The sequence below is a fragment of the Wyeomyia smithii genome, chromosome 3 (genome assembly GCF_029784165.1).
Source record: "Wyeomyia smithii strain HCP4-BCI-WySm-NY-G18 chromosome 3, ASM2978416v1, whole genome shotgun sequence".
NCBI classification, from domain to species: domain Eukaryota; kingdom Metazoa; phylum Arthropoda; class Insecta; order Diptera; family Culicidae; genus Wyeomyia; species Wyeomyia smithii.
Window position 1 is genome coordinate 164,337,780 of NC_073696.1, and position 21,857 is coordinate 164,359,636.

Below are 21,857 nucleotides of genomic sequence, written 5' to 3' on the forward strand. Positions count from 1 at the left end.
TTATTCGAAGCATTGTAGCCCAGAAACCGTTGGTTGTATAGAAAAACTGTCTGAGAATGAGTTGTAGGGAATTAAAAATGCACCATAAAAAAAATATACACTGTACAAAAAAAATTAAAAATAAACATTAAATTTCAATTTAAAAAAAAGAGTTGAATTTTTTTTTAAAGAAACTTGACGTTAATACGCAACTTCTAAAAAAAAGTCCAGGATGGAGAAATAAAAAATATTTTTTTTGTGGTAGATTAATTTTATTATGAAAATTCTAATTCAAACATTTTTAAAAATATTTGTATTCTGATGATTTTAAAAGATGCAGAGAGTCATTTTGAATCAAAAAGCTCTTGGTAGTAAACATTCTAAGGCATCGGTTTTCGAGTTATTTTTAATTTAAGCTCGAAAAATTATTAATATTTCGGAAAATACACGTTTTTCTTCATTTGTCCATGGTTCTCTAGCAAAAACCATACGTTCATTGGAATGCTTGATCAAAAATATACAATTCATTCTTTGACAACACTAACGATTGGATAAATAACTCAAGCGCTAAACCTTAGCCTACCTACACGTTCCCCCTTGCCGAATGTTTTATAATAAATATGTTTGTCGTGCAACACTACTTACTTGTTTACTAATAAAATAATAACTGTTTGTAAAGTACGCAACCAACAACTACTGGGTTATCTATAATATCTGTTTTCGTATATAAATACGATTGCACTACTCCAGATGTGTTAGTAACAGTTTGCATTTTGTGGAACGAAAACGTTATTGTTATTGGAATGATAGTCAAGCCACCATTCATCCCTTCGTTGTTTACTATTCAGAATCTGGAACACAGAATATCAGCTTCATCATAATATCGGAAGTACTCCATCATGATACTGTTGCGGTTCAGGTGTTCATTGCCAAATTAATGATTTTTTTGAAAACAACAATAGAGTTGAAAAAAGCGATATTAATGTCTGATGGAGCTGCATCACAATATAAAAATAGAAAAAACTTTGCAAGTCTTTGCAAGTTCAAAACAAAATATAACGTCGATGCAGAGTGGCGTTTTTTTGCGACTTCTCATGTTAAAGGCCCATGCGATGCAATTGGTGGCATATTAAAACGAATGGCAGGAAATGCAAGTTTAGCTAAAGAACATGAACATCCCATTACAAGCGCAAAAGAATTGTATGATTGGTCTAATCATAAAAATTCATCAAAAATGTCATTTAGTTGGAGAATGGAGCAATATTTTCAATAAATCTATAATAATAGCTGCCACACAACAGTATTACTCTTTTGTTCCGATTTCAGAAAATAAGATACAAACGAAGCTGTTTTCAAAAGATGACGAATCATTTACTTATGATTTATATAAAATATAAGGTGAAACTAGTTCTGTAAAGTATCTATGTCATAAAAAAATATGTTCCTGAGATAATAAAAAATCGAAAATAACTATTTGATTCTTATATATATATATATATTTATATCACTTAGAACATTTAACTCTTTTCTTGAGAACCGTTCGCCCAATCGTTTTGTTGTCAAAGAATGAATTGTATATTTTTGATCAAGCATTTCAATGAACGTATGGTTTTTGCTGGAGAACCATGGACAAATTAAGAAAAACGTGTATTTTCCTAAATAATTATAATTTTTCAAGCTTAAATTAGAAATAACTCGAAAACCAATGCCTTTAGAATGTTTACTACCAAGAGCTTTTTGTTTCAAAATGACTCTCTGCATCTTTTAAAGTCATCAGAATACAAATATTTTGAAAAATGTTTGAATTAGAATTTTCATAAAAAAATCAATCTACCATAAAAAAAATATTTTTCATTTCTCCATCCTGGACTTTTTTTCAAAAGTTGCGTATTAACGTCAAGTTTCTTTAAAAAAAAAAACAATAAAAAAAATTCAACTCTTTTTTTTTTTTTAAATTGAAATTTAATGTTTATTTTTAATTTTTTTGGTCAAAAAAATTTTTTTTTGTACAGTGTATATTTTTTTTATGGTGCATTTTTAATTCCCTACAACTCATTCTCAGACAGCTTTTCTTTACAACCAACGGTTTCTGGGCTACAATGCTTCGAATAAAACCTATGTCAAAAGGCATACGCCGTTTTAGAATGTAACTCATGGGCGTAAAAAATCTCTCCACCTGTGAAAAATGCTTAGTTTGCTAAGCCAAATACGTGTGCAAAGTTTCATTCAAATCAAAAATGGTCGATTAAATTTTCGCGTATTTCCAGGCGATTTGAAATGATTTTGCTCTTATGTGATAGAACAGCGGTTCTCAACCTGGGGTACGCGAAAGAAAAATCGGTAATGGCGGCCAAAGCATTTTTTTTTATAATATTCCATTTGTTCTTCAAACTTGCTTTTGAAACATGACTGTAGCAATCAAACAAACCATAGTTCAATTTGAAACCTGAACTAGACTACCACAACATAATTTACCACTACTCCCTCTCACTATGCGAGAACATTCCAACCCAGGGGGTACAATTGATTTGGAAAATATCGTAGCGGGTACGCGAACAAAGAAAGGTTGAGGACCGCTGTGATTGAACAACCAGTTAGTCGATTGAGTTTTTTAGTAGTTTGAAAAAAAAAAGTTTCTATTAGAAAAAAAAACAAAGCACATAGGGGACATATATGTAGGTAGGCAGTGGCAGTGTATAAATTTAAATATTAAAAGCAGAATCACGTTTTATTAATACTTCTACAATACTTATGTACCATTAAAACAGATTTATAGCTTTTAATTTGATTTTCACTACCGTTGATAACATCAATTTACAGTTGGAAATAAAAACGATGATCCTAACCGGAAAGTGGTAATTACCGAAGACGCAGAGCGTTTTGCCAACCAGATGGACATCCAATTATTCGAAACATCAGCCAAAGACAATATAAATGTAGAAGAAATGTTTTTAGCAATAACTGAACAAGTATTAAGGCACAAAAAACTAACTCAGAAACAGGTAATTCAATAACATAACTTGGATTTCAACATTTAACTTTTTTATTATAGGTTCAATCAGATCAAAATAATGACACCGTCAATTTGCGTAAAGGAGGTAATATAAAGAAAAAAAGTAAATGCTGTTAATAGTAAACTAATGAATCCATGTAGTGTAATGACATTGGAGCAGTAGGGATGAAAATGCCTAAATTTTATAATGAAATAATAAAAACAGCTTATTATACATTCTATTTATACGGTTTTTAAAATAATTTGATTACTTATTAAAAAATAAGCGTATTATTCAACTAAAATCGTAGTCTTTTCTTCCACACGCATGGGCGTAGCGCCAGGGCTGGTAGCAGGTCTCTTTTTGAAGACTTGGTCTCTATTTTAAAGCTTGTCTTTAAAAAGTCTCTTTTTTCAACGATAGGTCTCTAAAGTCTCTTTTTTTCTAAAATGGTCTCTTTTTCACCTAAAAGTCTCTTTTTCGATTTCTCGTTCGAATTATCAGACGATGTTGGAAGAAGTATTTGATGTGCTACAGAAAATGACATCACAATTTAGGACGCCCGAGACAATTCAAGAAAATATCTTGAAAAAGAAAGACTTTCTCATCCCAAGCTATTTTTTCGAAGCGATTAAAAAAGTAGTTGCCAGTGTGCTGGAAGTACGTTGCTTTTATGATGCAGAAGAAAATCCCAGGTACTTTCCGCTTCGGAATTTGACCTTCTGTTTTTATTTGACACATATTCCGCAGCCCACCGTTATATTGCGTGGTTAGCACTACACGCAGAGAAAATAACTTTTGAGTTCCATAAGAACCCCTTATGATTTTGCGCCACAAGGATTCCTTATAGAAGTCATAAGTTTGTCTTATGAAATGGAGGGGAAATTTTATTGTCGACTACTAACAATTTTCATAAGTCATACTTATAAAATTTATTGGTCGTATGTATGCATGTTATAAGAACAGACATATCAAAATCATAGCTTTTCAATATGAACTCCATGAAGAGATTGATATGAATATCATTAGTTGATTGTTATAAAGCTCATAATTGCTGCCATGAAATTTATAATACCAGGGTATGTTAACATGTTTTGTTAACAAAAACTTTTTTACTTTAGATCTTATTTATTCTTTACTCACAAATATCGTAAATATATAATATATAGCTTTTGAAATTCGGGAAACAAGTTCGCCTATGATTCGTCTTGCCGAATGTCGTCAGCGTTGTCCTCTTTAATGATCACAAGATTTAATAGTCGCTAGAATAAATATAGATGACATGATGTAATGGTAGAACTTGTAGAGAGGAACTTACAGTTTTTTTGCTCCAATTTTCAACAACTGACACCAGCTGTGCAAATTTCAGCTTAGCTTCATCCAATATCTTAAAACACTTATCTGACGGTGCACTAGCAATAGGAACAAAAATTCTGGTCTGCCATTTTGCAGATTTAATAAGACATGACTATGGAATTTTCAGTATGTTGACGTTAATGAAAATCATAAGTTACGCGTATGGGATGCATATATCGTTCATATGAAAATTCCAAAATATACTTATGAAATTTATAAGCTTGATATGTAATGCATAAGTGTCTAATGAAATCAAAATTATGCATGTTCATAAGTTGTAACTTCTTGAAATTCTCAAGTGTTTTTCTCTCAGTGTACGATACTAGAAGTCTCTCTTCCGAACTGGAATTCGAACCTACGACGACTGGCTTGTTAGACCAGCAACGTACCTCGAGACCAGCTGGAAGCCTTTTATGGTGCAAATCCGGAAACTAAACATTCAAACAATTTGGAAACCATAGTAATAATTTACAGGGTGGCCACTCTCTTCAGCTTCATTTGTTGAACCATTTCTGAAAAAATATCAACTTGAAAATCTGTAAGCCAATTGGCTTGATCCTCTCTGTTGTTGATTGTTGGTTTCAACCAAAATAGACAGCGGTTTAGTAGCTAGACCTGCGAAATCAAACTTAACGGCTAAGCATATTTTGCTGTTTCTTAACAGCTGTAAGCATCGGCGGGGATTAGGGGAACTAAGCACTTCTTGAAATATTTGTCTAAACTTCAACTGAGCTTTTTGGTTATCGAAATAAGGTTTACCTTGCAGTTTCGAAACTCGTCAATTATTTTGATTTTTTTTAACTACGACTCATTTCAACTAGCCTTTTAAGGTGGATCAGGCTTCAGCACTAAATTTTGAAGTGTTAAATGTTCGTTCATGCTTCGGTTACTTCAAATTTTCGATTGGATTGAGTTGACTTACCCAATTGTGCATCATATACTAAAGTCACAGACAAACAGCCGTGTGAAGGAGACTAAGGAATCTAAACTGGCAACACGTATTCGCAGAAACTACTGGAGCTCAGAAAGGCAACTATCTAGAACTAAAACCAAAGCGCAGTTAGCGCGCCTAAATTTTTTTCCCTCCAAATATTATACCTTTCATAACACAGAAGAGAGAAGAATGAATCATTAGTTATTTGACCGCCTAACAGTGTACACCATTTATTGCAAGAGGTTATGGGCCCAGTTTAGATTTTTTTTGTTAGTGCGCTGCAGTCAAGATGAATCGTCTAGGAATCACGAACCTCAATAATCAGAACTATGGCAGCTGGAAATTCACCGTCGAGCTGCTGCTGGTAAGGGAAGACCTGTGGAAATATGTTAACCCAGGAAAACCACCGGTGGCTAGAGCTGCTTCGGAAGGAATTGCGGGAAATGCTGCGGAAGTTGCTGCATGGCGAGCAGGAGATCAAAAGGCTAGAGCAACCATCGGTTTGTTGGTGGAAGAAACCCAACATGCACTTATTTGGAACACATTAACAGCAAAAGACGCATGGGAAAATTTGCAAAATCACCATGAAAAAGTGACGCTGTCGGCAAAAGTTGGCATTTTCTATCGACTTTGTGAAATGCGCTACACAGACGGAGATGACATTTAACAACATCTCTATGAAATGGAGCAACTATTTGAAAAGCTTTCGAAGACAGGAACCAATCTAGGTAGAGAACTGGAAGTAATGATGGTTTTGCGAAGTCTACCTAAATCGTTTAGTGCTTTGACGACAGCGTTGGATTGCCGAAAAGAAGAAGAAATTACGCTGGAATTAGTGAAGCGATCAAGTGATTAAAAGTAAAGGGGATGAAAAATCTGATAAAGCGTTAAAGGTGAATGAAAAAATGTTCAAGAAGAAAAATGTGGTGTGTCACAATTGTCAAAAAATCGGCCATAAGAAAAAAAATTGCAGAGTGAAATTAAAATCAGATTTTGTGAGTCATGAATCGAAGCCATCTAGAAGTGCTCAGGCCAAAGTTGCGACAAACGCAAAAGAAGAAGAAGAAGCTTTCGCATTTGCAACTGGTGATTCGATTAAAGATTGGACAATTGATTCTGGTTCGTCATGGCATATTTGTGCACACCGTGAGTTTTTCGAATGCGTTATGAAGAGAAGCTTAGAGACACCTAGTGTTGTTGTTGTAGCAGACGGCCGCAAGTGTAAAGTGGAAGGCGAAGAAATATGTCAAATCTCTTGCCTCGTCCGCAAACAGGGTGTTAAGAAAATGACACTGACACAAGTACTCTACGTGCCGGAAATGAAAGCTAACTTGGTATCTGTAAGCTGCTTGATCGCCAAGGGAGCCGAGGTGAGCTTTACTTCTTCCGGTTGTACTGTTTCACGAGATGGACGGATAGCTGCTGAAGCTGTGCTTGCTGGTGGTTTGTATTTACTGAAACCGCAAAACAGACCGACAGTGGCGGCAACAGGAAGTCATAATCCATTATGTATCCATGAATGGCATCGAAAATTAGGACATCGCGATTCAGAGGCCATATTTGCAATGGTCAGAGGAGAACTTGCTAATGGAATTCGTATTCAGCCTTGTGGTATACGTGCGGTATGCGAATGTTGTCTTCAGGGTAAGATGGCGAGATTACCTTTTCCAAAACAAGTAGAGCAAAAGTCAACCGCAGTGCTGGATTTAATCCATAGCGATGTATGTGGGCCGATGAAAACTCAAACACCAGGAGGATGTCGTTACTTCCCAACATTTATAGACGACTTCAGGCGTTATAGCTGGATATTCTTTCTCAAGAGTAAGTCGGAAACAGAAGGTTGCTTCAAGTGTTTCGTGCGGATGGCCAGAACACAGTTCGGAAGACCGCCGAAAGCTCTCCGCTCAGATCAAGGAGGAGAATACAATGCAAAATCTTTGCAGTCCTTCTGTGCGAGTGAAGGAATAGTTCAGCAATTTACTACAGCATATACACCACAGCAAAATGGTGTATCAGAGCGTAAAAATAGATCGCTGGTGGAAATGGCTCGATGTATGCTACTAGATGCTAACATGAGCTATCGTTATTGGGCGGAGGCTGTCAACACATCCAATTTTTTGCAAAATATGCTTCCGACTAGAGTTAGGAGTAAGACCCCTCATGAATTTGTTTTCAAACAAAAACCTGGGGTGACATTGCGCATTTCGTTTCGAGCAACTCGAACAAAACTAAATGATCGCTGGTGGGCGTTATGTTTCGTTTTTCGTATTTCTTTCGACTTTGTGGGTTAGATGAGCCGAAGGACAAATGACAATGATAACTCCTTTTGAGCTTAAAGCAAAACTGACAGTATGTGACGCACTCGAAAATAACGAAAATCGCCCGAATCGAGCTGCACAATGCCACCCCTGATTTTGAGGATCTTCATGTGTTCGGTTCGCAGGCCTATGTTATGGTGCCGTCGAAGAAACGCACAAAATTAGAACCAAAGGCCGCTCGAATGACATTCATTGGCTATTCTTCACAACACAAGGGCTACCGGTTGATAGATCTGGATACGGACAAAGTCATCATAGGCAGAGATGTGCGCTTTTTGAGGCAGGATGAGCAAGAAGTCTTCCGACCGATGGAAAAGAAATTGAAAAATGAAGATAATTTCCGATGACGATGGATCCAATTGAACCTGAAAATGATAACAAAAGTGATATCAGTGAATATGAAGATGCGGGGGAAGATGATTTCGAAGGCTTTGAATCGAGTTCATTCTTTTATGGAAATGATGAACAAGAAGTGCTGGCAAATGACGTGACACGCCATTCCCAGCGCAGCAATTTCGGAAATCCCCCATTACGCTATCAGGTCAATGGTCCTGTTCAAGAGTTACATGTCGAACCTCGTACATATCATCAGGCTGTCAGTGGACCTGAAAAGGTGGAATGGACCCGGGCAATTGGTGAAGAACTGAACTCGCTTCGGAATGCTAAAACCTGGGAAGAGGTAAAAGTACCGTCTGAGAAAAAACTTATTGGCTGTCGTTGGGTATTTAAAAGAAAATACGACGAGGATGGTAATGTTGTACGCTATAAAGCATGTCTCGTTGCACAGGGTTTTACTCAAGTGTACGGTACTGATTTCGACGAGATATTCGCTCCCGTTGCCAAGCAGGTTACCTTTCGTGCATTGCTATCCATCGCAGCAAGAAGACGAATGTTGGTAAAACATATTGACGTTAAGACAGCTTATCTTAACAGAGACTTAAATGAACAGATCTACATAAAAATGCCACCTGGAGTGACGACCGCGAATGACAATATAGCATGTCTGTTGAAGAAAAGCATCTATGGCTTGCGTCAATCTGCAAGAATGTGGAACCGTAAAATAGATAGTATTCTACGACAAATGGGTTTCAAGTCATCCAGTGCAGATCCTTGCCTGTATGTGCGTCATCGAGGAGTGAAATCGGCATTTATTTTGTTGTACGTCGATGATATATTAGTGGTTAGCTCCAATCTGCGAGAATACAACGAAATTTCAAACAGCTACAATCAGAATTCGATTTGACTGAACTGGGAGACATCCGTCATTTTGTTGGAATACAAGTGGAGAAAAAGGACGATTATTATTGCCTTAATCAAAAGTCGTTTATACGTAAACTAGTTGAGATGTTTGGTATGACAGACGCTAAAATATCCAAAGTCCCAATGGATATTGGATATGTAAAGCAAAAGGAGGAGAGTGAGAGACTGCCAACTAACGAGAAATTCCAAAGTCTCATTGTTGGTTTGCTTTACTTGGCTACCCACACCCGACCGGACATTGCCATTAGTTCATCGATACTTGGTCGCAAAGTGGCTCAACCCACAACTGCTGACTGGCTTGAGGCAAAACGCGTACTTCGTTACCTCATCGGCACTTCTGATTTAAACCTGCATATCGGCGAACAAGGCGAGCTTATTGGATTCGCGGACGCAGACTGGGCTGAAAATATCACTGATCGAAAGTCCAATTCAGGATTTATATTTCAACTTGGTGATGGAATAATATTTTGGATTGCAAGAAAACAGGTATTTTCAACGTTTACGAGTGTTTAGTGAGTAAATTTGGTTTGAGATATTTCTACTTAAATTCTATAGTGAAGTGAAGTTTTCCAGTTATGCCTGGAAGAAATAAAAAAGCTCGCTTTGATGCGGCTTCAAGGAAACGTGAGGCATCTCCTCCAAGTGACACTGAAATTTCGTCTAACAGGTATGATATTATTTCTTCTGTTGGGGATCAAGAATTTCAATTTTTATACTGAGCATAAAGCCGTTATGAAGAAGGTTAAAGTTCCACCTATTGTGGTATTTGTAGCAAATTTTAAAGCAATTCGATCAGAACTTTCATCATTTCTGTCGGATGTGAAAGTTAATTTTCAAAATGACCACCAAGGAGAAATTCGTATTTTGGCCGAATCTTTTGATGGCCATAAACATCTTTTACAGTATTCGACTGAAAAGATGTATTAATTTTATTCTTTAGATGCCAAAAACTAGAGACCGTTTAAGGCTGTTTTGAAAGGTCTTACAAATGATCAAACTATTGATGAAATTAAAGATTGTTTGTCAGAATCACTTGGTTTTGCCCCTAACCAAGTAATTTTGATGAAACAAAAGGCAAATGCCAAAATCAATCAAACTGGAATACACCAGAAAAACTACTTAGTACATTTTGATCGTACCAAAGTACATAATTTTAAATGTTTGGAAAAAGCACGTGTTTTATTTAACGGGCTAATAAAATGGGAAAATTTCAAGAGACATGGGGGAATCCATAATCTTACGCAATGTCGGAATTGTCAAGCCTATGGTCATGGAACTCGAAACTGCCATATGGCAGCAAAATGTATGATTTGTGGTGACACTAGTCACACGAAAGATATCTGCCCCGTGAAAGAGACCACTAATAGTTTCAAATGTGTAAATTGTGGGGGAAATCACAAATCTTATTTCTCTAATTGTCCTGTAAGGTCAAAAGTTATTGCTTCCAGACAACGTAGGAATTCTAAACAACCTGTTATCAATGTGAGTAATCAAAAGACTTCCAATACTGTTCAGGCATCACCAGTACTTTCATTAGCAGGGGTGTCTGTAAGTAATAATTTAAATTCAGATAACAAATTTCAGACAAATAATCCTGCTCAGGCAACACCAGGCTGTTCATATACCAGTGTCCTTTCAGGTAATATTTCAAATTCAAACAGTAACAAACCATTCGTGTTTGGTGCTGAAAAGTCAGCCAGTATTGATTTAGGTACCGTCTGCCGGGGTGAGATTAAGCCACGGGGGTTAGATTGAGCCAAAACGGAAAATGTTTGTATGTTAAATTACTTGAGATTTCTAGAACCTACTACCTCAAATTCAACACTTTATGAAACGGACATATTTATTCACAACTTCAAATAAAATATAGATAATATCAGTGAACTGTTTCACTTACATAATGTTCCAAAGTACAGGTGAAAAACATGCGCAAATAACGTTATCCAAAAATGTCCAAAGCAAACCAACCCGTTCAAGAAATCTCATCAACTTACTGCTCAGTTGCTACGTTAGAATGTCGTCTTGAATGTGTTGAGGAAATATTATGCATTAAATCTGTGTTGGCTCAGAAAATAATGTTTTTCCAAACTGTACACTCTTCGAGCCCTTTTGGGGTGAGATTGTGCCAAGCTATGATGAACGATACAATGTACGGAATTCATATTTACGACAAAATTATATCAGTATACACCAAAACACTTGCATTGTTTACATAGGGTGTGTTGTCTAGCCAAGGTATTATTTAAAATAGTGACTAAAAGCTTGAGAACAGTAAGCTAACAACTGTTGGATGGAAATTTACAATGACTGATATTATTTATGGAATGTAACAAACTTTTGTACACCTATTCTATATTAACTGATGACTTTTTCAGCGAGGAAGGAGGGTTGTGGGTACGTTTCCAGCGGTTTTGAGATCTCCAATGGAATATACAGTGGTCAATGACATTTAACAATTGAAACGAAAAGTCTTCTCAAGCCTTATGTCCTAAAGTTTTCTCTTTCTAAGTTACCTGGAGACGCCACTATGTGTATAGAGACTGTCTATAAGCCACGTTCTCATAACCAGTGATGGAAACGAAACGGATATGATGCAATCGTCGTTTATTCATCACTTGTGCACTTCACGAAGTGTACAGGCCGCGACTAAACTTGAATCCTCTCAACCCATAATGAAATAATGATATGGTGCATAGGTTTCTGGAAGAGAACAAACACATGACTAGACTACATCAGCTCTGAGAAGCGATTCGATCGTTGCGTTTGTCTCTCCAAAGGCCGGTAGTTAGGGGAAGAAAGGATAGGACAGGAGAATATCATGTCGCCTGAACAGCAGCAGAGGTTGGGTGCGGTGAGAGGGAATGTGTGGGGGAAGGGACTACTTCGGCAGCGGTTGAGTTTAAGCGAGAGTAGGAGGGCATACACTGTCATTTTCTTTCTTTTTCTGACAAAAAATCAAATTCATGAGTCAAATGAATAAGGATATAACAAGCTCTGATCCCTCTGTGTAACAGAGACGAATAACTTTATATACCGAGTTGTGCACATTGAGAACCACGTGTTGTGGTGTACATTAATGAATAGAAATATATCGTAAAGAGGAAAGCAAAGAGAGTGCACCAGCACCGATACTTTGTTTTTCGCATACTGACGACGATTTCAACGCATCTTAGGCTTATTTTATATCTATTCATTAATCGCTAGAGGTGATTTTTTTCCTTCGCTGCTCATAACTGGTTACTCCAGATATCGATCTGATCCAGTCATACATTTTTCTACAATTCATATGAAACGTAGTTTCAGGCCAACCTCCTACAGCCCCTTAATAGTCCTCGTTGTTTATGGTCGACCCTATATTTACTGTTTTATCATGTTATTCATATGAATTATTCGTAGATACACTACTGTTCATTTTTCAGGTGTTGAAGTCAACTTTTTATTTTTGGCACAATCTCACCCCATAGAAGGGGTGAGATTAGGCCAAAGTTCATTAATTTTAGCAAAATTATAGTTTATTGTAACTTAACCTTATTTGCGGCAGTCGTTAACTAAACATTTAAGTGTGCATTGGCGTGATTTGGATCAAACTCATTGCCTAAATGTGTACATTACAAGCTAAGGAACAAAAATGTATCCTTTTTTGGTACAATCTCACCCCGGCAGACGGTATTCCAACACCCGAAAAGATTGATTACTTACAACAATCCATGCTGCAGTTAATGTCCGCTTTGTTGAACTGTAACTCGATGTATGAGACTGTTCAAGTAGGTATAAAATTAACAACTAATATTGTTATGAAATTGAAATTCAGCAATGATTTTAAATAAATCTGTAAATTTTCTAAACTGGAATGCTCGCTCTTTAAAAGCGAAAGAGGATGAATTTTTCAATTTTTTAACAGTCCACGATGTGCATATTGCAGTTGTGACTGAAACGCTTTTGAAGCCAAATATTAAACTAAAAGAGAACCCAAATTATATGGTTCATAGGTTTGATAGAATTGATGTTGCCGGTGGTGGAGTTGCAATAGTTATCCACCGTCGAACAAAACATTGTGTTTTACCCCATCTTGAAACCAAAGTTATCGAGAGTTAGGGAATCGAAATTGAAACAAGTATTGGCATTTTATTTATAGCCGCAGTGTATTTGCCTTTCAATGCACTGGTGAGCGAAAAAATTATTTCAAGGGAGATTTGCAAAAACTCACAAGAAATAAATCTAAACTTTTAATCATCGGTGATTTTAATGCGAAACATCGATCTTGGAATAACGCTCAAAGCAATTCCAATGGAAAAATATTGTTCAATGATTGAATTCTCGGCTGGATTTTATTCAGTTTTATTTCCAAATGGTCCTACATGTTATTCTTCTATTAGGAATCCATCTACAATTGATTTGGTACTAACAAATCAAAGTCATTCATGCAGTGATTTATTAACTCATGCTGACTTTGATTCTGATCATCTTCCCATAACATTTTCTATTTCCCATGAAACTATTTTAAATCCCACTAGATCTGTGTTAAATTATTACAAGACTGATTATTGACAGTGAACTTCAACTTTAACGGAGACGTCAATACCGAAGATCTCGTGATCCTGCTTTGAAAATTATTTTTCAAGAATTACAAAAGGAAATTAAACATAGATTCACTCTCTTGCGAAATGAGAATATCATGAGAGAAGTTGAACAACTAAAACCTTATTCAAAACCTTTCTGGAAGCTTTCGAAGGTTCTTAAGAAACCTTCGAAGCCCATTCCAGTCATTAATGATTGCATTTTTCTAACGAATAAACAAAAATCTCAAAAACCTGCTCAGCAGTTTGAGAGTGTTCATAACTCCAATTTGAACGTAGTAAGTCCTATTGAAAATGAAGTGAACCGAAAGTATGATCAGATCACCACCCAAGAATTTCTTTCTGAAGAGATATTGGAAACAAACTTGAATAAGGTGCGAACTATTCTAAAAAAAAAAATCAAAAACATGAAAGTACCAGGAGATGATGGGATTTTCTATATCCTCATCAAAAGACTTCCCGAAAACTCTTTAAATTTCTTGGTAAAAATTTCTAACAGATGCTTTGCACTAGCACATTTTCCTACGAAATGGAAAAATCCAATTTTAAAACCCGCGAAGAATCCAGCTGGGGCATCAAGTTCTCGACCAATTAGCAAACTTTTTGAAAGAATAATTCTTAATAGAATGATAACACATATTAATGAGGACTTAATTTTTGCAAATGAGCAGTTTGGTTTTCGCCAAGGGCATTCCACTACTCATCAGTTACTTAGAGTAACAAATATGATTCGAACTAATAAATCTGAAGGCTATTCGACTGGGGCTGATCTTCTAGATATAGAAAAGGCATTCGACAGTGTTTGGCATAAAGGTTTAATAGCTAAAATGTCAAAGTTCAGTTTTCCGCTTTACCTCACAAAAATGATACAAAGTTATTTAACTGACCGCACTCTTCAGGTAAACTATCTAAATGGTAAATCTAATAGATTGCCTGTTAGAGCTGGTGTGCCTCAGGGGAGTATCTTGGGCCCAATCTTATATAACATTTTTACTTCTGATCTTCCTGATTTACCACCAGGTTGTGAGAAATCTCTGTTTTGTGACGATACAAGCACTTCCGCAAAAGGAAAAAGCCTTCGTGTTATTTGCAGTCGGCTACAAAAAAGTTTTGATATATTTTCTTCATACTTGCAGAATTGGAAGATTTCCCCTAATGCTTCTAAAACACAGTTAATTATTTTTCCTCATAAGCCAAGAGTTTCATTTTTCAAACCCACCCATAACCACGTCAATAAGATGAACGGTGTGGTCTTAAATTGGTCTGATCAAGTATTGAATTAGAGCTAATCTACGATAAGAATCTTACTTTCAAGGAGCACATTGAAAATATCCAGTCAAAGTGCAATAAGTATATCAAATGTTTATATCCTATTATCAACAGGAATTCTAGACTTTGTTTATTACAAACAAATTTTTAGGCCAGCAATGTTATATGCAGTTCCCAACTGGGCAAGTTGTTGTGCAACCAGGAAGAAGACACTTCAAAGGATTCAGAATAAACTTTTGAAAATGATTTTGAAGCGTCCTCCCTGGTTCAGCACGAACGAGCTACATAGGCTTACTAATGTAGAAACATTAGAAAATATGTCAAGCCAAATTATCAACAAATTCCGACAAAAATCGTTGCAATCCTCAATATATATATATATATATATATATATATATATATATATATATATATATATATATATATATATATATATATATATATATATATATATATATATATATATATATATATATATATATATATATATATATATATATATATATATATATATATATATATATATATACAGACGAAACCTCCCAGATCAGCAGATTGCAAGAACTGGAACGCGAAGTCCACCGACTCGAGGAACCACTCGCCACATTATTTCATTCGAAGTGAGCGAGTCGGAGTTCTACAGACGCTGACTGGAACGATTCCCACGGGCGTTGGCAGCGCATGCAACGGCATCGACGACGACAACGACGCGGGCTGCAGTTTGCTTGGTCAGCGGTGCAGTTGCTTTTCTAGCTTTGTAACCAGGGCATAACAATAATAAAGTTAGTTCTAATTGAGACTCGATAGAGGATAGTTAACTTTAGGTTTTCATTAATCATTTTTAAAAAAGCTCTTCAGGCTAGAAAGAATTGTAACTGGCGCAGTCGTAAGTAGGATTCAAGTAAATCCTTAGTGGAATCACACCTCGAGGTGATATCGAGGATTCGAGGCTCTTTCCGAAGGACGGGGTATACTTGAGAATTCTGTTCAATAAAATAAAAACAAAACCGTGAGTAATTTTAATTTTTTTTTCTATTTTAGTTGCAATACTTTTTTTTTGCTTGTTTAACTAAGTGCAGTGAAAGTGTTTTATGATAACCAGAAGAATGAGTGATGAAATGCAAGCGCGTTTAGATACTCTAACCGCCCAGTTAAAGGCACAACGGCTACAAATAGCCTCTTTGTTAGAAAATGCGCGGACAAATACCGCAAACCAAGCGATCGCAAGCACGTCTTCGATCATGGAGATGCCGAAGTTTGACATTTCATGCATCCCTGACGCGATTAGGATGGTTCCAGAATATAATGGAAGTCCTAATTCTCTGGCCTGTTGGCTCGAATCCGTAGAGCAAAAGCTACAAATTTCAAAAAATCTAGTGAGTGAAACAGATCTGCCGCTAGTGATGCCCCTTTGGGTTGGCATTATTCGGGATAAAATCCACGGAAATGCAAACGAAGCACTCACTATGAGTCAATGTAGGCTCGAGTGGGAGGCAATAAAGGGTACATTGAAAGACCATTTCGGCGACAAGCGCGACTTGTCTGCCATAGTAACCAGTATTTCATACTTACGCCAAGGTAACAAAAATGTTACCGATTTTCATTATGAATGCAAAGGAATTTTGGCTAGCATCAATGCCAAAATTCAACTTGACGATCGACTCAAGCAGTATTCTAACGTTATCCTGGAATCGTACGAAAGTATGATTATCGACGCATTCATTGACGGACTGCATGACAGCCTTTCATCTTTAGTGCGAGTGGGTCTACCGAAAACATTGCATTCAGTATACCAGAGCGCCTTGTCTTTAGAAAGTGCACAACGGAGGAAACGAGAGCGAAGATCCATGAATGTTGGCTTCGAGCAAACAAAATTTTTGCCCAAATTTTCTGCGAGACCGCAGGACGTTCAAAAATGGCCTGCTCAACAAGGATTTAACACAAAATCCAATCCCATTCCTAACCCCAATCCAAATCCTAATTTAAATTCCCAGAACAGAAACGTTGTTCAAAATCGACCAGATTGGAACTCGAATCAATTTCGACAGTACCCCCCGCGTCTCGCTATCAAACCGGACCCATCCGATCAACCTAGAACGAACAACTATCGTCCGACGCGAGTAAATTCGCACGAGGAGTGTGTTGAACCTCTAACCGAAAATAAACAGACCGAGGACATTGATAATGGCTGTCCATATGCAGATGAAGATGACGATGTAAATTTTATGCCCGATTCCGAACAACAAGCAAGGGAATGATTTTTCTTCCATATTTAGAGATCAATAGAAGAACCGGCCCCCCTCTAAAAATTTTAATAGACACAGGAGCTAATCGAAATTATATTTCTCCAAAAGTAGTCCCAACAAAATCCGTAGTTTCAGGATCACTTCATAGAGTGAAAAACATCAATGGATCCTATATAATAAACCAACACACCTTTTTTAACCCATTCGCAAAATACATAACTAGTATTTCCAATCAGAAATTTCATCTTTTTGAGTTTCATAACTTTTTCGATGGTCTGATTGGATTTCAGACACTTCACGAGTTGGGAGCCCTGTTCGACACCTCAACAGTCGAATTGATTATTAAAGACACCGTCATACCTTTGAAGAAAAAGTATCCCGATTTGATTGAATTGAACTTTCATGAATTAATGTCCACAATTCACGAGGTCCCGGTTTCGGTCGCCTCCGGTGATTTCCTCCTGGAAAACGACCTACAAGTTGCCGCTGACGTATACGTGCCCTCCGGAGTGTACAGTATTCAAGAGAGTAAAGCAAGATTAGTTTTTGTTTGCACACAGGAATGTTCAACAAACAAGAAAATTGATTATGAGCAAATCGTTTCTGAAATTAATAATTTTAAAGTGAAGGATTTTCCATCACAAATATACGCATGTAGGCGAAATATTGAAAACGAAGTGCGTACAGATCATTTGAACGACGAGGAGAGATCGAAGCTTCTCAGTTTGCTTACTAGAAACCCAACAGTGTTCTACAGAGAGGGTGACGACCTATCGTTCACTAACGTGATTAAACATCGTATGAACACCAGCGACGAGCTGCCCGTTTATACAAAAAATTATAGGTACCCCTTCGTCCATAAGGAAGAGGTACAGAAACAAATTTCTAAAATGCTCAGCCAAGGCATCATACAGCCAAGTACATCGCCATGGGGGTCACCCATATGGATAGTACCAAAAAAGGCCGATGCATCTGGTAAGCAAAAATGGCGCCTAGTAGTCGACTATAGGAAACTAAATGCGAAGACTATAGATGACAAGTATCCGCTGCCCAATATCACCGAGATACTGGACAAGCTAGGCAGGTGCCAATACTTTAGCACACTTGATCTGGCCTCTGGTTTTCACCAGATCGAGTTCGACGCTAGAGATGTACAGAAAACAGCGTTTCAAGTTGACCACGGCTTATACGAATATTTACGAATGCCGTTTGGTCTGAAAAATGCTCCGGGTACGTTTCAACGGGTTATGGACCATGTACTCAGAGAATTCATTGGAAAATGTTGTCTCATTTACATGGACGACATAATTGTTTTTTCAGCTTCCTTGCAAGAGCATCTCGAGAACTTAGGAAAAATACTGAGAGCACTTGAAAAAGTAAATTTGAAGCTTCAGCTCGACCAGTGTGAGTTTCTTAAAAAAGAAGTAGCTTTCTTAGGGCATATCGTTACGGATCAGGGCGTTAAACCGAACCCTGCTAAGATTGATGCAATCAAAAGTTGGCCACTACCGAAAAACCAAAAGGAGCTAAAGGGATTCCTAGGAATTTTAGGCTATTATAGACGATTCATTCGCGACTTTGCAAAAATTTCCAAACCACTAACTGCGCAGCTGCGAAAAGGGGAAACGATTGAACATACACCTTTATTCGTAAAAACCTTTGAAAAGTGTAAAGAATTGCTTACGCAAAGTGATGTATTGCAGTATCCCGATTTCGAACGTCCTTTTATTTTGACGACCGATGCTAGTAACTTTGCGTTGGGAGCCGTGCTGTCGCAGGGTTGTATAGGAAGAGACAGACCGGTCGCGTTCGCGTCTCGGACGTTTACGAAGACGGAAGAAAATTATTCCGCTATAGAAAAGGAGCTTTTGGCTATAGTGTTGTCAACTCAGTACTTCCGACCATATCTTTTCGGGAGGAAATTCACCCTCTATACTGACCACCAACCTCTTACTTACGCACTTAATCTGAAGACGCCTAATACCAGATTAGTGAAGTGGAGGCTGAGACTCCTAGAATATGACTTCCAAATAACTCATCGACCAGGGAAACAAAATGTGGTAGCAGACGCTTTATCCAGAATTCCCGAAGAGGTAAATGCCAATGAAGATGAATCAACAGATAGCAATTCCGTGCATTCCGCAGACTCTGACTCGTCAGATCTAATTGAGTTCACTGAGCTGCCGGTTAACTTCTTTCATAATCAAGTTATATTAAAAATTGGCGATCATTACACTTAAGATTACAGTGAAGTGTTTCCGCAGATGCACCGGCGAACTATTACAAATTTCGCGTTCGGGGTGCCAATTTTAATTAGAATATTTCGTGAATACATGGATCCACGAAAGGTAAATTGTGTTCATTGCCCTGAACAATTGTTCGGAACCCTTCAGAACTAGTGTATCGAAATTATTTCAGTAGATGCAAGCCATTCAAAGTAAAAATTTCACAAAGACTACTAACCGATTTAACCACAGATACCGAACAAGATCAAGTTATAGAGGAAACGCATGAAACCGCACACCGGGGTATTCGAGAAAATAGAGAAGAAATACTACGAAGGTGGTATTTCCCAAAAATGAAGAGAAAAATCCGCACGTACATTGTTTTGTGCCCTACGTGCAACAAAATGAAGTACGAGCGTAGACCATACAAAATCAAACATGGGGAAACTCCTATACCAGAGAAACCCTTGGACATTATCCATGTTGACATATTGATTTCGCGACCATACACCTTCCTATCAGTGGTCAATAAGTTGACACGCTTTGGAACTTTGATTTCCATGAAGTCAAGAACCACACCGGATATACGAAGGGCCAAATTAAAATATATCTCGCTATATGGCACACCGAAGCTAATGGTTTCTGATAACGAACCGGGAATACGGTCTATCGAAATGAGAGGCATGCTCGCCGATCTCAATGTCCAACAATATTTTACACCGGTTGATAGAAGTGAAACTAACGGGATTGTAGAGCGATTTCATTCGACCATCAATGAAATCTATAAATGCAATAGGCATAAGTTTCCCAATGTTTCAATCAAGGAGATGTTTTTGATTTGTTGTACCTTATACAACAACAGCGTACACTCCTCTCTGAAAATCAAACCTCGAGAAGCTTTATATGGGATTGAAGATGGTGAAGAGAGACCCCTCGACCCTCAAAGAATGCTGGAAGCCCGTAACAAAGTATACGATGAAGTAATTCATCAAATCAGGCAATCCCAAGAGAAACAGAACGACCAGCGAAACCCTTCAAGAGAGGATCCACCCGCGTTGGAGCCCGGCCAAATTGTTTATAATAAACGGCAGGGGATAAAAAGCAAACAACAAAGTTTCTTCAACCCCGTAACGGTAGCCAACGACGGCCACCAGACATTCACGGGTCTGTACATAAAAAAAAACCCAGTAATTAGTTTTATGTAATACTAGCATTAATTTCTTTATTCATCTTATTTACGATTTCAATCATATTAACACAGTCTCATTTTAGGATTAGTACCAATTGATTTTCGACTGGCCATGGCAGTGTGGGTTCTCGCTTTCCTTAATCCATCCCATTCCAGCTCCTCCATCCAAATAACCGACCTCAAACATAATCCCGGATTATTGGCACTAGATATGGGTAAGTCTTTCGTGAGGATTGGGAAACATCGCTTATATCACGTTGTTGACCTTAAGCAGTACGAACCAATTTTCGCCAGACTAGACGTCGCCATACACGGACTGAAAAGCTTTGGAAACCTCTCAGACTTGACAGCAATGTTGGAATCAAAGTTTAGCAATACTCGCGAGATGTTTCAAAATTTAATGCCAAGGCAAAGAAACAAGAGAGGGTTGCTCAACTTTGTAGGATCAGCCATAAAGCAGATAACCGGAAATCTCGATAATGACGATCTAATAGAAATATCAAAAACTCTCAAAGCTCTAGAAATCGATGACAAAATTTTAATTAACGAAAATAACGAGCAAGCTAGGATTAACACCCAACTTCAGGACAGGTTAAACAAGTTTATAGAACAGTTTGAATTTGATCACAACCTTATCAGGAAAAATCTTATAGCAGCTAAGTCAAATTCAGGAATCGACAAAACAATCAAACTACTGAGAGAAATATTTAAAATTAATATCCAGCTAGATAATTTAGAATCTCACCTGAAGCTTATTTTCGAATCAATCCAACTAGCTAAACTAAATACCATACCAAGAGACATCCTTTCCCCCGACGAGTTGAGCATAGTATTAGATCATTTTACCAACCATAAAATTATCATAGATAGCATTGATCAGGTTTATCAATTCCTTAATCTCAGCGCATTTTATAATCACACAAAAATTGTTTTCATAGTAGAAATTCCCTTACTAGATGAACTTGTTTATAGAACGCTGCTATTAGAGCCATTAATAGTCAAAAATAAAACACTTAAGCTACCCGCTCACACAGCAATCACCAATGACCAACAATTCTACTTCATCATCGAGGAGTGCCAACGAGTCGGCCATAACCAAATCTGCCACCCAGAAAATTTGAACAATTTCACCTTAGATGGTTGCTTTCCATACTTGCTAAAAGGAATCCCTGCGAACTGCTCATTCAAGGAAGTAAGTCTACCCTCAGAAATCAAGTCTATAACCGATAATCACTTGATTGCAAAACAAATAAACAGTCAAGAGATAGCAACCACTTGCGGGATGCGGAATCCTAGTAAAGGCGGTTACGTTGGTTTTGGAATTTAATGTCTCCAAATGATGCCTGTTAATGAAATGAAGTTTTTCAAAACTTATTTGAGGCTCTATATCAATAGTTTGGATTTCTAAACCATACATGGGAACGACCAATAATGGCTCTACCTTGTACCATTCTTTGTTGGTAAATTCCAACCCATTTATAATTATGGTACAATTGTGGTATTCGATTAGG

General features: G+C 37.3%; 1 protein-coding gene across 1 annotated transcript in view; it reads left to right on the plus strand.

Annotated features, from left to right (window-relative positions):
- The window catches only part of LOC129728229 (ras-related protein Rab-35), a 73,016-nt gene extending 69,740 nt beyond the window's left edge, over positions 1 to 3,276 (plus strand). The window contains exons 4-5 of the mRNA XM_055686647.1: positions 2,800 to 2,981; positions 3,032 to 3,276. Coding sequence (XP_055542622.1) covers positions 2,800 to 2,981; positions 3,032 to 3,109 — 260 coding nt within the window. The 3' untranslated portion in view covers positions 3,110 to 3,276. The remainder of the gene's footprint in view (positions 1 to 2,799; positions 2,982 to 3,031) is intronic.
- The last annotated feature ends 18,581 nt before the right edge of the window (positions 3,277 to 21,857 follow it).